Source organism: Pistacia vera, unplaced genomic scaffold, assembly GCF_008641045.1.
Source record: "Pistacia vera cultivar Batoury unplaced genomic scaffold, PisVer_v2 Contig206, whole genome shotgun sequence".
NCBI lineage: Eukaryota > Viridiplantae > Streptophyta > Magnoliopsida > Sapindales > Anacardiaceae > Pistacia > Pistacia vera.
This window is the reverse complement of record NW_022196009.1, coordinates 1,676,795-1,689,535: the sequence shown is the minus strand read 5'-3', so window position 1 is coordinate 1,689,535 and position 12,741 is coordinate 1,676,795. Positions and strand designations below refer to the sequence as shown.

Genomic DNA, 12,741 nt, shown 5'->3' with positions numbered 1-12,741 from the left:
ACCCTCACATAGGCATACCGTACTAAGCCAGGCCCATTTCGTTTCCTCTAATTTCCATTTTACAAATTTATAATTAACTAAAACAATGCGATAATGGATGCTTAATTTCACGAAAAGAAAATGCTAAATTTGGTGTCAATAATAATCAAATTCAACAAAATACGATTCAAACATACATCTTTTGATGTGTTTACACAAATCAAAGGAGGAGAGGGAAATAAAAATTAGATAAAAGGAAAAATATTTAAGATGGCTGCCCACCAATTAATGATATTAATAATCTCCTTTGATTAATAATGGCTCCAGAATATCATCAAAACAACGAAACACAGCAACGACAAGACAATATTACCAACAGGGTTCAGGGATCCACCAAAAGAAACGACTTTATCTTCTGCAAATACAGTATAATATATAGAAATCAATCTGCAGAAATGTAATTAAAAAAAAGAAAAAAATTATTTGAGGTTAATAGAGATAATGAGAACACTTACTACACTCTTTTGCATGACACAGGCATCTCAACCCAACGCCACAATTGCCATTAGGCTTTTCACACTGGCTGCATAAATCCGGCACATGGTCAGGGTTAGGAATATCAAAAGAAATCCTTGTTCCTAACTCAACATTTTCTAAAGATCTTCTGTAGATTCTCCTGTAGTGTGAGCAATTCAAGTCTCTTGGATGAAAATTCATGTCAAGTTTTTCAAGGTTATTCACAATTAAGCAGAAATAAGGCACTTTAAGTACTTTTTGCTTTTGATTTTGAGAAGCGGTTCCATATACATGAAATCGAGTGCAATTACTGATAAGGAATGGTGACACTGAGGGGGGATGTTTATTGTTTGAGCAGTTGAAGAGAAGAAGAGAGTTGGTGTAAGGAGATGAAGGAAAGCCAGCGGCGAGAAGTGAAGGGGAGACATAGTTTCTTGTTGAAGAAGAAGAAGAAGAAGGGTGAGAGATGATTAGTGTTTTAGTTGTGTAATCAATGGAAGAGACTAGGAAAAGTCCAAGAGAAGTTCTGAAATATAGTTTCTGGGATTTGCAGAGCATCATGCTGTTTAAAAATGTTGATGATTCATTTGAGTTTGGACTAATGAATGGAGTTTTGATTTGAATCTTTCCACAAAAGCTTGTGGGCACATGTTGTGCTATAGAGACAGTGGTTAGAAAATTGATTAGAAGAACAAAAGTATGCAGGCTAGGCATTGTCTCAAATTTTTTCATTTTCTTCTCTTCTTGGGTGGTTTGTTTTGAAAGAAATTAAAATGGTAGAATGGTCTATTTCTGATGATGAGGATCAGGAAATAATGTAGGAAGAACTTTAAAACAAGGAATCTACTTTTTTATCTGTAAAATGATGTTACTTCTGACTGGTCTTCTTTTATATATCCTGTTGGATTTGGAAGCATCTTTTGAGCAACTAAATGAAAAAGTTGAAAGCAGGAAACAATGAATGGTTCTTTTCTTTCTTTATATTTTATGATAGACTTTGGCATTTTCAAAAGGACTTTTATTAATTTCCTTCTGCAGTAGAATCTTAAACTTTTTCCCCACAGCCTTTTGTTTAGAATCAGCCTGTTCCCTTTTTAAATTTTTTTCCCTCACTGTTCTCGATATATATATCACTGCCTGATATGACGTCCACATGATATCTTGTATTATGTCAATTAAACTGTTCTTGATTTTTCACGCTAATGGTTCTCTTTGCATCACTGTTAATTGCGTTCACATCAGTAACCTAAAGCATATATTATTAGATTGTGGCAGACAGGGTTGTTAATTAACAAGACTTTTACGGCTAATCTTCCATTTCATTAGAGATAAGGTGTAGCAAACAAAGTCAAAAAATACTTTAATTTATCGACTTTTGAGGTCACTGGACTATGCTTCTTATATTGAGTATATATTAGCAAAATAATAATATTTTCTGCATATAAGTAGAATGACATAATATTATGTCGATAATTAATTATAAGTACGAGTTGAAATCGCCAAGTGACAAATTAAACCATAATAATAATACATGCAAATTCACACATGTAGATATGCAAACACAGACAGACATACAAATACTATCTTTGCAGGCTGCAGCTTCTTATTGTGAAAATATTTTCTAGGTCATGCTGGTGGCTTGACGATCACACTTGGGAAATCCAGCACCACAATCTTCTCAATAGCCGCTGAAAACGGGCCGGAAAATTCCAGATGGCTTGGATGGGCGGCGAATGTGGCGTAGTCTTCCTTTTTGCTGAATGTCATCACGAACACATGAGTAAACCCTTGTCTAAGCATCTCTTGCCCTTCCACATCCTGTCCCCTGTTCAAATAAATAATAATAATAAAAAAAGCACCACAGAGAATGAAAAGGACCAAAAACACAAAACAAACCAGCTGAAATATTGTGTTTTTGCTTTTGTTTAACTGATTCTAAACGTTTATGCCGTATATTTCACCTCCAGAAATAAGGGGCACCCGATGCAAGACTGGCACCGGCATAGTCAATTCCTGTGTCGATATAACCCTTTCTCTGGTGCAAGGCAATGCGCCGGAAAATCTTTCGGGGCATACCGATCGGGAAAATGATGCCTTGTTTAACCACATGCCCTTGTTTTGTTAGATGCGCAAATCTTACTTTCTCATCTTCAGTGCCTAATATTTTTAGTATTCTAAGCTGCTTTGATTGCTATAATCAATTTAACAAAAAGGACTTCTGTTATGATTTTATCCCTTTTTTTCAACGTGCAAGTAGTGATATTTAAATATAAAAAAGCTTATCATCATCAGAACTGAAAGAAAGACTCACCATTCAAAGGATTTGACAGCATCAATCTCAGAAACAAGCTTCTCCATCCCTTTCACCATCTCTTCCACCACTACACCTTCCTTGAACTTAACGATAACCAAGTGCTTGAACTCTGCCATTGCCTCTACCCTCAATATGAACCCAGAATAATGTTCTCTGTTAACCCTCTATTTATACACTCACCACGAAATTATTTGTATGTCAACTTCCACAGTCCAATCAGTGTAGCTACTGGCACACGTACCCAATTCAATTTCCCTCCTCGTGTTAATTACAACAATTAATCAGCAAGTCTATTCATTGTTCGACAGCATCTGCAACTCAATATTATGAAAAGTACAGAGGTGCATGGGGGTGGAGACCCACCAGTCAGCATTTTCCTTGCTCCACCGCACAGTTAAATTGTCTAGCATTATTGTCGTAACTCAACTTTTGCACATGAATGGGGTCCTTGGAGCCATTTTCTTCTTGAAATTTGAGTTCTTCATAGACATTATCATCGCATGACATTACTTTTTTTCTTTCTTTCTTTCTTTCTTTTTCGTGTAGGGAATTAAATAAAAGTACTTGTGCTCTGATAGACCTTTATTTTTTTCCCTTTTAATTTCACTCAATTCGTGATAAAAAAAAATATTTATTTTCTGGACTTTTCTTCATGTCCCTTCCATGTGCTCCAAGTTCTCAAATTTATATTATTGGAGTTAAGTTCATGGATGGCATGTCGATCACCACTTATTTTTAAGGAATCTTAAACGGGACTTTATCAGAACAAAAATAATAATGAAACTATATACAGAAGTAATGTTTTTAATTAGGTAATATGTACAATCAATTTATATTTAAGGGTAGTTTGCTTTTGGATAATGCATATGTAATTACTGCATGATTAATCGTCAGTGAGCAACTTGTAGCTGATTATATTTCAGTTTTGTCCAATAGTGTTTTACCAATATATGACAGAGTCAATTCAAAAGATTTGTCTAGATTCTCGGCGAAAGCAATGTAAGAAAGAGTAACATGATTTTTAAGAAATTTGTATCCAAGTGAGAGCACACTGATTCACATTGCCATATGAAATGAAGGACACTGTATACAATAATATAACAATCTTAGATCACTGATAAATCATTTTGGATACAAAATTTGAGATATTACCTAACAGAAATAAACCATATATAGAAGTTCTCTTCATTTAAGTAAGCCTTGACACTGACTCCCCTTTACCTTCTAATGCTCTTAAAACTTAATGGTGCTTGCCTTTGCCATCAACACGCAATGGTGAAGTGAAGTCCAATATTCTTTTGTGTCAGAATGCACTATGAAAACAAGTGTAATGAAGGGACTCTTTTCTGAATTCACGTAAGCGAAAAAAAGGTTCACTTCTACAAGATTTTATTTATTTATTTATTTTTTATCAACATGAGGTTTCCCTAGTCTATATGTATGGTGGAATCGTACATATATATATATATATATATATATAGGGTTTCTTCGGTCTTACCTGGGGTAAACCAAGATTCCTCCTCACCGAAGTAATAACAGAAAGAAATGATCTTGCCTTTGTTGAATTTGAAAAGGTTAATTTGTCTAACTTTTTATAGTCGTGGAGTAATACAAATCAATCAAATTTAATCTTCTTAAATTTGTCAAGGTATGTAAAGATCAGGGATAAGAGAGGATCCATATTCTTCATATTAAAAGTATAGTATACTATGTATTATTAAATAGTTGCTTCGAAATCGTCATGAGCTTTACAAGTACTTTCATATACATACATAATTATCTTGTTAAAGATTTATGTTACATGTGCATGAAATCATTTATAAATGAGCTATTCTTAGTGAAAGATGCTTGTTCTGGAATCTGGATCCCTGGCTTCATCCAATTACTATTTATATCTGCTTCTGGTAAGTCACTAATTGGGGAAATTATTTCTTCATAACTTGAGCCTGCAGGCCATCACCGACAAGATGGGCACCACTCGTGCAAGGAATATTTTGAGTGCACGTCCAGTTATGCTAAACTGCTAAACATTAACAGTAATAGTGGATGGTACAGTACTCAAATATTCAACAGCTATAGCTCCATTACTCGGTCAGAAGTACTGTTCTGCTTCTGCACCGCTCGAGACAATATGCACCGCGACACTGCTCCAGCCAAATTGCCTGCATTTGTCTTCCCTCAACTTGGAAAGGACATTTCATTTTTTTGTTTTTATACCTTTTCGCCTATTCAAAATTTAATATTCATCGGCACTGAGATTTAGTTTACTGGGATGAATCAAACATGCATGGACTGTTATTTTTGTAGCATTTCCATTTAATGTTTGCAAAATGAGAAGAATATAAAAACTGAATGTTTAATTAACCCAATGGTAAATGGTGAATAGAAGATAGATTATTCTGTGTGGTTGGTGAAAAATTACCAAGTATTCATGCCTTTATATATGTACATATTATTGAAGAAGAAGTACATGGCTGTGATATAAAGGTTTTTACTGTTTCTAAGTTAAAATTTCAATTATTTTATTCTCTACATCTGTATACCACAGTATAGAGAACAATCAAACTGAATCATCATCATCAATATTCTGCGCTTATTTCAGCTTTTGTTCAAGGGTGTTATTATTTCAATTTTAGGTGTGAGAAACATAGGTTGGTTAGCTAATTTAAGCTATGAAATTGACAAGAATTATAAATTTCTTGTAAATTCTTTGTGCCTTTCAATATGGCCATAATTTTTGAGGTATTGTTTATGTTCAAGATTAGTATCATTAATCTATCTCTTTTTGTTTAATCTCTTGATAGAAACATCTTTTAGGATTCGGAGAACTTTTGATTTCATTCAATTTTTTTAAGCAAGACAGATGAGATTTTAAGGTTCTAAGTAAAAGAGATCCAACTTAGAAGATTGAGAAAGGATATTTATGTGTAATAAAATTTATTTTAATTGGGGCTTAATTTTTTTTTTTTAGTAGAACTTAAATAATACTAGGGAAGTGATTTTTAACCCCCATTAAATTGATCATTATCTCCCACTTTTAAATATATATTTTTTTTTGTTTTGACAATTTTAATCTTAATGAAAAATACTCGAATTTATATTTTTGTTTCAATTTTTAACCAATAAATATTACATACACTCTAGCTTTAAATCTTCTTAATCCTTGAAACATTTTTCTTTTATTTTAAATAATTCTTTGTTTGATAAAAATATATTACTAAATTTATGGAAAAAGTAATTATACATCAGGATAAATTTGAATTTGAAAAAGAAAAATAAGTTTCAAATTTAAAATTGGGAAAAAAAGTGATATAAACAAAAAAATCTAATTAAGAAATTAGGGGAAAGTGATGTAAATAAAAACCCTAATTAAATTTGAAACTGGGCAAAAATGGTGTAAATAAAAACCATATTTAAGTTTGAAATTGGAGAAAAGGGTGCAAACAAAAACTCTAATTAAGTTTAATTAAGATGGCTACTTTCGGTATTATTTGGGATTTAAAAGTATTTTTTTTTTTAAATTAATAGAGGTGTATTTAATAGTGGGGGATAGTAATCAATTTGTTTATGATTAAAAACATTAAAAAAATAGGGCTAGAGTGCCCCAGGCCAGCCCATCTAGCATCTGCTTCCAGCTTTCTTCGTGTCCAAAGATCTTCTAAGAACTCAAATGTACAATATTTTAGATGAATGTAGGGAATAAAAATGAAAAAAAAAAAAAATCGAGGATTTAAATGTCTTTTGAGAACCTGATCAAGCTGATGTAATTTAGACATGTCAAATTAAGTTTTATAAGAGTGCGTTTGGTTCAGAGAATTTTGTATTATTGGAAATATTATATTAATGGAAAGATAGATTATCTTGAAGATTATTGAGAATGTTTAGGGAAATGTGTTTGGTTATGTTAGAATAAATTGGTGTGTATGTGGTTGCGAAGAATAAATTGGTGTGTATGTTATATAGATTACTAAATTGCCCCTATTTCTAAATATTAATATAACGTTATTTTTATTATTATTATTTTTTGAATTATTTCCTTCAACCCCTATATTTGAGATTTTGCTAAAACACCACAACCACATAAAAGTTTGATTTTTAACAAAAACACAGCCACCCACCCAAGCCACTATCGGTTGTCTAAACCATCGCTGACCGTCGATCGGGAAGTGCAACAGAGATGTTCTTTGAGGCATTTGAAGAGGAGTTGAAGGGGAGTCGATCGGTGCAAGTGGGGGTGATTTCCAGTGGAAAACGTGACCGAAAAAGCGCTGAGTAAAAGGGAAATCACGCGGAAAAGTAGTGGGCTTCATCGGCGATTGGGGGCAGCTCCGGTGATAGGGTTTGGTGGGATTTAAAGAAGAAAACGAGAGGAGTAAGATAGTGGTGGTTGGGGCCAACGGTGATACTGAAATCAGGCCAGATCGGGCTTAATACCAGCAGCTGCGTAAAGGAAAAAGTCCAGATCCATGGTCATCTGGCTGGTCGTGTGCCGTTTCGACAATGGTAGTCGACGGTCGTCGTCAGTGGTGGCTGGCTACCGACGGTCCTCTTGGGCAGCTTATAGATTGTTTTAAAAACAAGGGCATTATTGTCCAAAAAATTAATTATTTAGGGGTAAAATTGTAATGATAGGGTTCATGTAAATTAATTTAAAAATAAGGGCGTTATTGTCAAAAAATTTTAATAGTTAAGGGTAAAATTGTAATAAAATTAAGATTACCAAGTGATCTTAAAATACTTAAGAAAATGAAGATATTCAAATTATCACCTATATAATCAATAATAATTACTATTGGTTTTAGAAGATTACCAAAATCTTATATTATTTGATAATCAAATATGGTGATCTAAGTAATAGAAGATAACATTACCTTAGCAATGGGGGATAGCCCGTAGCCAAATGCCTCCAAAGTATTTCGTTTATTGGAAGCTGTTGTATGGCTATTTTTTTTAAACTGTAAAGTGTAAGGTTGAAGTGTACTAATAGAGAAGCTTTTAAACTAAAGCACTTATATATTGGATTTATCGGTAGTCTCTTTTAATAGCATGTAGCAAAATTTTAATTTATTATCCCAAGGAAGCAGATGATTTGTTCTCCCCTTAAAATAACAATAATATTATACTTATAAAGAAATTTTACAAAATTTTTTATAAAGAGTAAAAATTTTCATACAAAATGAACTAGTAAAAAATGAATGGAAGAGTGAAACAAAAAGTTAAACTCACTATATTCATTTTTCCATTCATTTTTTACTACATCACTTTGTATGAAGATCTTTGTAAGATTTTTTTTATAAGTATGACATTACTTTTTTAAAAACACCTGCATCACTATGTGAAGAAACAATTTTATATATATTGAATATTATCGAAGGATTGAATCCATCAGAACATATAAGTGCAATTTATTGTCCTCAAGTTTTTGTTTTACTTGAGAGAATGAGATAGTGTAACTTCAAACCAACAATAATACGAGACACTCGTACAGTGACGGATTCAGAAATTCTTGTTAGAGTGGGCCAAAATAAAAAATAATAGCATAAAATATTCATATTCTATGTTTTTAGTTGAAATTGTCAAAAAAAAAAAAAAAAATTACATATATATATATATATAAATTTGAGGGTGGGCGATCCGCCCCTGCACTCGTATATTCGGATATGAATTACTAGAACTTGTGAAATATATACAAAAAAGGCTTAAACATGATTACATAAAGTTGTGTACAACCTTATTAGAACATTTGGCTAAATACATTTGTGAATTATGGAACATTACGACATCAACATCCCTTGACCAAGTAACGCTCAATTCATTTCAATTGAAATACTCCCATGTGAAAGTGGAGGATTTCAGATTAAGAAGCGAAGAAACATCCTTCTAGTTCCTAGATATCTTTTGAATTTTAAGTTTTCAAGGCATGGTCATTCAAATTTGTGAAGTCACTTGAGATCCCAAAATGGGAAAACCGTCTAAGGTAAGTGAGTGTGTCTTGAGCAGATGAAAAATCTGCCCTAAAGCTTGACCTCCTCAAGGTGAAAACAAATGCAAAATATTCATAATGGGATCTATCTTATCGTTAGCTCCCATTGAGATTGTGATATTTCCGATTTCTGGAACTAATATTTTAGCTTTATTGAAAAACCTCATACACCCTGTACCTAGTTACTTGTAAGTATCATATGCAGCCAGCAAACAAATGCAATTGCTTTTTGAATAATTCGCCTTGCTTCTTCGCCAATTAAAAATGTTTTTGTTAAATGTGAAGCCCAAAACGATGCCGTATGGATGAGTTCTGTACGCTGTTGTTTTATTGGTTTTGCGCTTGAATGATTTGGATCGTTGCTTCACCACTTGATCCAACGGTTGCCATGAAGCCACCTGCTCAGTCATATAAAAAGGACTCCTTTCTTTTTCAACCATTGCACTTTTCACTTTCAAAATTCAGCGGCTAGGGTTTTTTCTTCTCTTGGTCAATCTATGTAATTTCTTGAGTTATTATCTTAATCATTTGTTGAAGGTTGCGTTTCTCTCAGGGTAGATTCCAATGTGAGTTTCTCTTGGGTAGAAGTTATATAGTGAGTTGTGAGGTGAAGAGTGTGCGATTGTTCAGAGAAGTGTGCTGTGATTCTTGTAATATGTAATCTTTGATTGATAGTGTAGAGCCCTTCTATTTAGGAGCTCAACGTGGATGTAGTTTATCCTATTTTGGATAGGTGAACCATGGTAAAATCTTGGTGTGGATCTTTTTGATTTTTGTTTGTTTGTGTGTGTTATTCGATTAAGGTTTATAATTTTGTCTCAGATCATAACAATGGTATCAGAGCCATTGCTTTTTCCATGTAAATCCTATTTGAGTTTTAGGGTTTCTTAATCGGCTGATTATTGTTTTCTAGGGTTTGTTAAAACCTTGACTCATTTATCAATCTTTGATAATAGAAGTAAGTTGTGCGATTTTTAGTGTTTATAGGGTCTGTTCTTTGTATTCTTACCAAAAGTAAGAATGAGTACCACACATATGGAGATTTCCCAGTATGATGGGAAAATCGACTTTAACAGTTGGAAAAAGAAGATGAAAGCGTTACTTTCGCACAACAAGGTGGCAATCACTCTGAAAAAGGATGTTACGAAGTGGCCAAAAGAGAAGTTGAAGAAGAAGTCTGAAGTTGATGAGGATGCTTGCAATCTCATCATAATGAACCTTTATGACAATATACTGAGGAAGGTAGATGGCTTGGAAATGCCAATTGAGTTGTGGGGTAAACTCGAAAATCTTTATGCTTTACAGTCTACTCCTAATCTTGCTTTTTTGAAAGGTGCTCTATTTTCGTATAAAATGGACAGTTTTAAATAAATAGAGGATAACTTAGATGAGTTCTTGAGAATGACCCTAATTTTGAAAGGTATTGATCAGGAATTAGGTGACTCTAGTTTGACTATGATATTGCTTAATTTCACTTATTGAGGATTATCAAGTTGTCAAAAATGCGTTGCAATATACTGGTGCTATGCCTAGTCTTAATTTGATTATCTTTGGATTAAAGGCCAGGAATTAGAACTGAAAGTTCAGAAAAGAAATGACAATAATTTGTTCGTAAAGGGTAGAATAGACTCTGGTCAGTCAGGAAATAGTTCAAACTATGCTACTGGTTCTAGGAATAAAAAGAAAGGAAAGGGAACTAGTAAGTTTAAAAGGGAAGCATGGAAGTGTTTTCATTTTAATAAAACTAGACACCTTAAGAAGAATTACTTTGAATGGATCAAAAATAGAAACAAGGGAATATAGAGAGTAACTTAGCCTCTACTAATGATAGTATTGATGTTTCTGAAGTCCTTACTGTGTCTAAGTTTGCCTATGTACAAGAATGAGTATTAGACTGAGGCCATTCTTTTCATATGAGTCCTAATGGAGAATGGTTTTATGATTTTGAAAAGGATAAACATGAAACTATGTTTATGGGAAATAATAATGCATGTAAGGTTCAAGGAATTGGTAGTATAACTTTAAGATTGAGTGATGGAAAAATAATCATGTTAACTCAAGTTAGATACATTCCTGAACTAAAAAGAAACTTAATCTCTTTAGGAACGCTGGATGAATCTGGTTGTTGTTATAAAGCTGAAAATGGATTCCTGAATAGAATTCTTAAAGGTGTGAAAAGAAATGGACTTTATAAACTGTGTGGCAATTACTATTCAAAAAAATTAAATTCTGCACTTGTTTCTACTAACCTCACTGTGACAGAGAAGTAACACCATAGAATATGCCACATGAGCCAGAAGGGATTGAATATCCTAAGTCAATAGGGGTTGTTTGGTAAGGATTTTATTTCTACTCTTGAGTTTTTGATGCGTGCAAATGCAACACCTAGTTTTAACTCACTAAATTCTAATGCAAAATCTTGTAATAGCAAAGAGCAAGTAAGGGTCTTTCTCGCAAAGGATATGTGGATTTAATCAATTATCTACTTCTAATGGGGGTTTGTCACGAATTATAAAAACTCAACAAAAACTAACAACTAAAATCAAACAAAGTAAAACAAGCAAACAATCACAAAAGAGATTAATAAGAGAAACTAGATTGAAGGTTTGTTCGCCACCACTAGACATGAATTGCATATAATAAAAGCTCTATTTAACTTTCTACTCTCTTAATCACATCAACTCAGAAAATATTAAACGTTGATAAGTTTCATCTCTCCTCACAGAGTCGTTGGATTAGACACGGTCATAACCCAGCTCCCTATTTATTAGATAACCTAGGATACAATCTCTAGATTTAAAGTAATAAAAGCACTAAGAAGCAAGAGACCTACTGAATCAAGGCTAAACTCATATGGTTGATTTAGTATCTTGAGTGATTATCCCCAATGCATGCAAGCATACAGTTTACCACTAGTTATTTAGGTTACTAAAGCGATTCTATACTAAACAACCTAAATTGGCAATAATAGATTAACCCTAACTATTTAATTGGCCACTTAAACAATTAAGAAAATCTATTTAAACCCTATTCTTAGAAAATAAATCACATAATCAAGAGGGATCAAAAGATAAAAAGATGCAGATTTTATTAATCACAAGACATGTCTAGGGTTTTGAAATTACCCTCAATCACAAAATAATTAGTTACCCATGAATGAAAATAAAAAAATTATTGCATTCATGATAACAAATAATACAAAGGGAAAAGAAAAAACTTAGGAAAACTTGAGTAGATTAATGGAGTTGATGATGATCTTCTCAAATTCTTCTCTCCAAGCCTCTTTCAATCTCTCTTAATCTCTATATTATTGAGTATTTTTTTGTTCTCTATCCTCTCTCTTTTAAAATATACCTAAATACATTCTTTTATAGTGCTAGGGTTGTGGGAAAAATAATGGGAAAGTCCTATACAAAATAGGAGCAAAATTTGCATTAAGTTTTACAAGACTTCTTGTTTATCTAAAATTCTCGTTCTATGCTGTGGCACCAATTTTTTATGCCTTGATGCCAAACTCATTCATCATGCCTGCCTCGGCATGAAATTTTCATGCCTCAGCACACTTTTTGCAAAAATCCTCCCTTCAAACCCGAGAGCAAATGCCACGACGCCGGAAATTTCCTGCCGTGGCGCCGAAATATCTTCATTTTTGAGTACAAAAACGTTAGAATATGAAGAAGTCATAAACATAAAAGTTGCACCCCTGTGAGTTATATTTCCAATGGTTCAAGAATAAGCCAAATATGATATCTACACCTCAAGTTATCATCGAAATACCGAAGCAAACTCAAAATTGGAGCATTTTCCAGATTTTGCTTGTGATGGTAAATCCACCTTAACTTCCTCGTCTTAACTCCGATTTTCAAACCGTTTGTTTCTAGAAATAAAAAATCCTTTGCCAACATAATCTCCCATCTGAATATTACTTTTAAACAATTATTCCCTATAA

General features: G+C 33.1%; 2 protein-coding genes across 2 annotated transcripts; both read right to left on the bottom strand.

The window, feature by feature from the left end:
- Positions 1-290: 290 nt before the first annotated feature.
- LOC116129013 lies at positions 291-1,336 on the bottom strand. The gene is made up of 2 exons (XM_031414747.1): positions 495-1,336; positions 291-394 (listed from the first exon to the last, which is right to left on the bottom strand). The coding sequence occupies exons 1-2, from the start codon at positions 1,225-1,227 to the stop codon at positions 291-293; spliced, it is 837 nt and encodes a 278-aa protein (XP_031270607.1). The 5' UTR covers positions 1,228-1,336.
- A 601-nt stretch (positions 1,337-1,937) lies between these two features.
- Positions 1,938-2,970, bottom strand: LOC116129078 (stress-response A/B barrel domain-containing protein At5g22580). The gene is made up of 2 exons (XM_031414839.1): positions 2,807-2,970; positions 1,938-2,320 (listed from the first exon to the last, which is right to left on the bottom strand). Exons 1-2 carry the CDS (start codon positions 2,923-2,925, stop codon positions 2,122-2,124), a joined length of 318 nt encoding a protein of 105 aa, XP_031270699.1. The 5' UTR covers positions 2,926-2,970; the 3' UTR covers positions 1,938-2,121.
- Positions 2,971-12,741: the final 9,771 nt, after the last annotated feature.

Excerpts from the sequence above, each read along its gene's own strand:
- LOC116129013 (XM_031414747.1), bottom strand. The coding sequence starts at position 1,227 with ATGAAAAAATTTGAGACAATGCCTAGCCTGCATACTTTTGTTCTTCTA. Across the intron at positions 395-494 it reads GTGTCATGCAAAAGAGTGTA|AAGATAAAGTCGTTTCTTTT; the intron begins GTAAGTGTTCTC and ends CTGTATTTGCAG.
- LOC116129078 (XM_031414839.1), bottom strand. The coding sequence starts at position 2,925 with ATGGCAGAGTTCAAGCACTTGGTTATCGTTAAGTTCAAGGAAGGTGTA. Across the intron at positions 2,321-2,806 it reads GCTGTCAAATCCTTTGAATG|GGGACAGGATGTGGAAGGGC; the intron begins GTGAGTCTTTCT and ends TTATTTGAACAG.